The sequence below is a fragment of the Clarias gariepinus genome, chromosome 2, assembly GCF_024256425.1.
Source record: "Clarias gariepinus isolate MV-2021 ecotype Netherlands chromosome 2, CGAR_prim_01v2, whole genome shotgun sequence".
Taxonomy (NCBI): domain Eukaryota; kingdom Metazoa; phylum Chordata; class Actinopteri; order Siluriformes; family Clariidae; genus Clarias; species Clarias gariepinus.
This window is the reverse complement of record NC_071101.1, coordinates 13,965,456-13,971,455: the sequence shown is the minus strand read 5'-3', so window position 1 is coordinate 13,971,455 and position 6,000 is coordinate 13,965,456. Positions and strand designations below refer to the sequence as shown.

Genomic DNA, 6,000 nt, shown 5'->3' with positions numbered 1-6,000 from the left:
GTATCTATATTATAAATCATGAAATGAAAATGTTTAACTTTAGGCACATTCCTCAAGCACCCCCTCGTGCACACACTTCACGAGTCGACTTTAGTTTGTTATGGCGCGCTGGGGCAACTTTGGCCAGGGACACACCCCCTAGGGCAGCTATCCATCCACCCCCATACCCCCCCACCCCCCACCCCCACGCCGCAACACCACCACCACCTAGTCTCTCTCTCTCTCTCTCTCTCTCTCTCACACACACACACACACACACAAAACACACACACACACATGCCACCCCCACCCCCCCTTCCAAGACTTGGCCGTGGTTGTCGGCTGTTCTGATTGGTCGCTGCGCCGCGGCGACGTGACAACACCTGCTCGACCGATTCATCAGCACTGACAGGCCGGGCCGCCGGAGATATAGGCAGCATCCATCCCGTTTCAGCGTGCTCATTCCCGGCAAAGACACGCCAGCATTGAAAAACACTCCGTGTCTCTGAGAAACTCGATTACCCAAGGTGTCTCCCGGGGGAAAAAAATAAAATGTTGGCCAGATTCACCGTGGCGCTGCTGGTTTTCTCGGTGATCGCCTTGACGGAGGAAACAGACACTACCGACGCTCATGAAAGTCACCCGGAAAAAGCGGCAAGCGCAAACCAGAAAGGACGACTCTCTTTACACAATACAGGTAAGACACGATAGGACACATTTACGGACCAACCAGGAGTCCAGATTATTACAATAAATTATGAATAAGAATTATTATCTGGATTTCTATTTTTTTTTTTTTTTTTGCGCAAAAGTGCAATGAGCCTGCGCTCCTAGTACAGCTGCATATACAGATTATATGCATGTGCATTATACACGGTTCCTTTTTCCGCTTTCCATGACGTGCCATATCTGTAGAAAACAGGTTAATTGATCGGAAAATGGCCACGCTGCGTTTTCTGATCTCGAGGAAAGACTATCACGTTGTAAATACACGGAGATGCGGAAATCCGATAGCTTCGTAAACTATTAATAGCGCGGCGCAAGGTAGGCGAAGGAGAGGTAATGCATACGCGCGCTCTTTAATCGTGTTTATTGGAGTGTGTCTTTCGTTTTTCCACGTACTAGGGTTTGTGTTCTGCAAAAGATCGAGGCTGCCGCATTCTAGGAATTACTAAGCGTTAGATGCCAAGCGCAACAATCTCTTGGCTGATCAATGAAACGAAGTCGGATTTCGTCCGCGCAACTTTCCTGGAGCTGCATGAGTGATGCAATGACCCCTTACGTTACACGCGCTAAGACTTTCTCGTGTTAGATAGACTGATTTGCATAACTTCTTCGCAGAGCACTCTACAGCACTGTTGGACATGAATCTGATAAGAGGCTTATGGCGTTGGTTAGAAATACACAGTGCATGAGGTGATTTACAGCAGCCGTGTACTGTGTAGGTATGTTAGTATGTGTGTATTTAGGTAGGAGCAGAGTCCCTATCTTGATCGTCTCCTGAAACCCGATGCAAAGCTGCGGCAGGCTCGCGCGCTCCGAGCGCATTCCCCCGCGCGCGCCAACACAAGCAGCGCGGAGCGACCGAGAGTCTCACTTTTCTTCGGCGCGCGCCGATCCTCATCACGGACAGGGCGCGCGCGCGCTAAAAATGCACGACTAAAGCCTCCTCAGTGCAAAAGAATGCATGTACACTTCCGATCTTAAAGAAGAAGCCTGTAGCCACTACCAAATCATTGTCACTATTATAATAATAATTATTATTATGCAGCTAGATGTACTAAACAATTTTGTGCACAATTTATGACACAGATTTTACATACATAGGTTTTTTGGATGCTTAACAGTCTTAACGTTCTAATATTTCTTCTGTAGAATTCTTCCTAGAACCTTTCCTAAATAGGAATATTTTACGATGTCACGTCTTTAAAAGCATATTTTCTTTCAGGTTTAATTGCGTACCTAAATTATTTGAACCACGAGATATATAAAAGATACACCCTTGAGGATATCACCCATGTGACAAGCATTTATACCATAAAACCTCACTTTTTCCACCCCCCCCCCCTGCATTTATTTCTTGTAGAAGAATGTCATTTTGCATTAAGATTTCTCATCCTAGCAGAAATAACAAAATTACTAAAACATGATAAGTGAAGACTGCCTTATTCCTTAAGAGGCCCTTAAGGATTCCATGATTGGTCAATGGTTGTAGGATTTTAAATTAGCTCTGTTTGCAATCTTTTTTGACCAAAAAAAAAAAAAAAACGATCAGGGTTTTAGTTTACAGGATCTTTTCAAAATCTTCCCAGAGTGACAGACCAAAGTACATTCCAGGGTGCCAAGTGAAACCTTTTTCTTTACTTGAGCTGTAAGCTTTCAAAAAGAAGTGTATAAGCATTGTCTCATTGTCAGTGAATCAGTTTCAGCCTGTTTGCAAGCCACTTGTTTACTGGGTGAATTATTTCATATTGCATAACAGAATACTATCATGTGAGCTCATCTATCTTTGTACTTCAGAAAATTTCTGCAGTATGCAAGCATTCCTAAAGCTTTTGGACAGGAGATGGAAAGGCAGTTGCGTTTTACTACAGTATGAAACAGTCAGTCACTGTCACACTTTTACATCAAAGCTATCTTTTCGTTCGCTAGCTTCCTGTATCACAGAGTTTCTTCTGCATTTTATTATTTTTCCCTAATGTAAAATCAACATAATTTCATCCTGCCCCCCATACAGTTAATCTTGCTTTTCCACCACTCACTGCACTCACTGCCAGATGCCTCCCAGTTTGACTTTAATAGCATACCTTAATTACCTCAGCTGAGCTCTGCCTCTCTCTCTCTCTCTCTGTGCTAAATCCGTCCACTAAGTACAGTTCTTGCATTTTCAGTTGAGAAACAAAGCCTAAAATAGGCACTAAGTGATCTGCTTCCAAGTGTATGAGGTGAAAGGTTATATCTTTATATGTACTCATGCATCGTTTAGCTTTAATTCTCTTTAAAATCGTCAAAGTCCTTTGGCAAGTAGTAATCTTGCATAAAAAGAAAGGTTGGAATAAAAATTTGCCTGAAAGTGCATTCGGGGTATAAACTCAAAGGAATTTTAACATTGGATTCAAATATCTGCTTTTTACTATAGTGACAAATCACATTCTCGCTCTGTCTCAGCTGAGATTCAACACTGTCTGGTGAATGCTGGAGATGTTGGCTGCGGCGTGTTCGAGTGCTTCGAGAACAACTCGTGTGAAATCCGGGGACTGCAGGAAATATGCCTGACTTTCTTGCATAATGCCGGGAAGTTTGACTCCCAGGTAATGAAATGTCTCTTGGACCCTGAGTGCTACTCTGCTCTCTCACAGAAGTCATATCTCCATTGTCAGATGGTCTTAGCCTCGGCTCTGGTTTCACAAGCCACAGGTGGATTTGTAGAAAAAAACTTTTGCCCCCAAGACACAGCCTGAAACTTTGTGTTGAAACATAATTGAGCTCTTAATTCACATTGTAGGAATTGCATAGGTTCATGTTATCCCAGCAGATGCACAGGGGCCCTCTGATTGAGAATTCTGTGTGTATTGCAATGCTGGCAAGTGTGACAAAAGTTGTATCTTGTGCAAGAGGTACAGCGAGTACCCTTAAGCAACAGGAGAAAATCTAATCTTTGTGTCTTTTCAGGGAAAGTCTTTCATCAAAGATGCACTGAAATGCATGGCCCATGGCCTGAGGCATAAATTCAGCTGCATCAGTCGAAAGTGTCTGGCCATAAAGGACATGGTGTTCCAGCTCCAGCGGGAATGCTACACAAAGCACAATTTGTGTGCTGCGGCTAAGGACAACGTTAATGTCATTGTGGAGATGATCCACTTCCAGGACTTGCTCCCAAAAGGGTGAGTGCTCACGCACAGTTACAGGCCAGTCTTTCACCCAGTTCCCTGCATGTTCCTTCCTTTACATGGAGTGCTGCTTAGTGAACCTGCCAAGCAAACCAACAAAGCCACTTTCTATTACATGTGACACTTCTGTGCACTTACATTTGCATAAGAAAAAGACTGTGGAGTGTCTTAACTTACATGCTTGCTTTATGTTTGAAAAGATTTTTTTTCTCAAGATTTTTAAAATGCAGCATCTAAATATAACTGGATAAAAGCTAAATTTATTTTTTGGGCAAATCTGTTTTCCACCTCATGTTTGTGTATAGGCTTGCATAATGGGAGGGCTTAAGTCAGAAGAGTGTTAAATGGTTCTTTGTTGAGTCTCATGGAAGGTCCATGCTGTCATAGGTGCAGTGACACAACCTTCCAGTGCTTTTCTCGCTTCATTTTGCTGGCGTTTTATGCTAGAAATCCCAGAATTCCATGTGGTTCAAAAGATGCACTATTCGGAGTTGTATTTTGCAACATGGTCCTAAAGGCACAATGTTTTTCTCTTTTATTTAGGCCGTATGTTGAACTGGTGAACATCTTACTAGCCTGTGGTGAAGAAGTGAAGGAGGCCATTAGCAGAAGTGTACGGATACAATGCGAGCAAAACTGGGGTGCTCTCTGTCACAGCCTAAGCTTCTGTTCATCACCACCACCCCTTGCCAACCAGGAGCGCCACGCAAGCCAGCATGAGCACCCTAAAGGTCCACGTCAAGCAGACAAAGACAAAACTGGCAAAGGGGGTTCAAGTGTCCATCCAAGAAGTCGTGGCCATGGTACACGACGTGCAAGCCTTGATGCCACAATGGCTGAGCAGGAGGACCCTGAGAACACCGACATCCGGAGGTGAAGACCCCCACAAGCACAGACTGAGTAATAGGCCCAGTGAAGCTCTCCTCTTGTCCTTTTCCCTTCCAGCGGTCATTCCAGATCTCCCAGACTGTTTGTTTACTTTTGCAGGGTATTGTGATGTAGCTCATTTTTTTGATACTGCAAATCATAGGTTCTTTTGTTCTTGTCACATGACTCTAACATAGCATTTCTATTTCATAAACATACCCCTTGTAAGTTATTTATTTTATTTGTTATGCAATGTTGAAATATAAAGTGTACATATAAATACATGTATATCTATAATTACACAAACCTGTATAAATATAGCCATTGTATGCAGTACAGAGGTACTATATGTAATATAGTACACATAATAAATAAATCCTTGTTGTATTAGTTTACATTATTTCATGTACTACAATCAAACTGTAGATATGTAACATATTTTGTTTTTTGTTTTTTTTTTAAGTTTGGAATTTCACGTGTATTGTAATTTGGAATACTTGTTAATTAAATATATAAATTGTACAGTAGATTCCAAGTGTGGCACATAAAATAAGAAGAACTTATTATTGGCTTTAAAAAAAAATGTACGTAAAAAGCCCTAATCTTGCACCGTGAATACTATTCTATGAATGTTTCAATTTTGATGCGCGTGCACACACACACACACACACACACACACACACACGCACACAGTCGTTGCTAACATAAAGAAAACGCAGTCACTCACCAGTTCCAGAATGATGAAGTGTCTATGATTATCTCATTTGTGTGTCACTTATGCACTATTTGGGATTTACCCCAAACACATTAGTCTGACACAAAAACAGCAGCAGCTCAGAGAGTGTGTCATGGAAAGCCAGGCTGCTTGCATTCGAGCCAACCCTTCAGACAACTCTACTGGTTCCAAGTTGAAAAAAATAGCAGTCCTCGCGCTCCCTCCACTGAAGAGAGGCAGCGGTTGGAGCCATAATAAACTGGCGTAAGACCTAGAAACTAGGTTAAGTCTACACAAGAAGCGAAAGCTATTATGCATACTACCGTTGAAAATACCACTTTAGCTTGAGCCATAGGAGAATTCCCTTCAGCCCTGACTGTAGAAGGGTTTCATAAGTATAACAGAGCCACATAGTGTACCATTTAACCATTTAACTGCATAATTTGGCTGTAATTTTTGTTGGCGCAATCTATCGCCATTCGCCCACTGTGCTGCATACAGATAAAAGTTGTGAAGCTTTTATTGTTAGATTTCCAGATTAAACCAAGT

At 42.4% G+C, this 6,000-nt stretch overlaps 1 protein-coding gene across 1 annotated transcript; it reads left to right on the top strand.

Annotated features, from left to right (window-relative positions):
* The first annotated feature begins 372 nt into the window (after positions 1-372).
* On the top strand, positions 373-5,136 carry stc2a (stanniocalcin 2a). The gene is made up of 4 exons (XM_053488401.1): positions 373-676; positions 3,148-3,290; positions 3,652-3,863; positions 4,413-5,136. The coding sequence occupies exons 1-4, from the start codon at positions 532-534 to the stop codon at positions 4,744-4,746; spliced, it is 834 nt and encodes a 277-aa protein (XP_053344376.1). The 5' UTR covers positions 373-531; the 3' UTR covers positions 4,747-5,136.
* Positions 5,137-6,000: the final 864 nt, after the last annotated feature.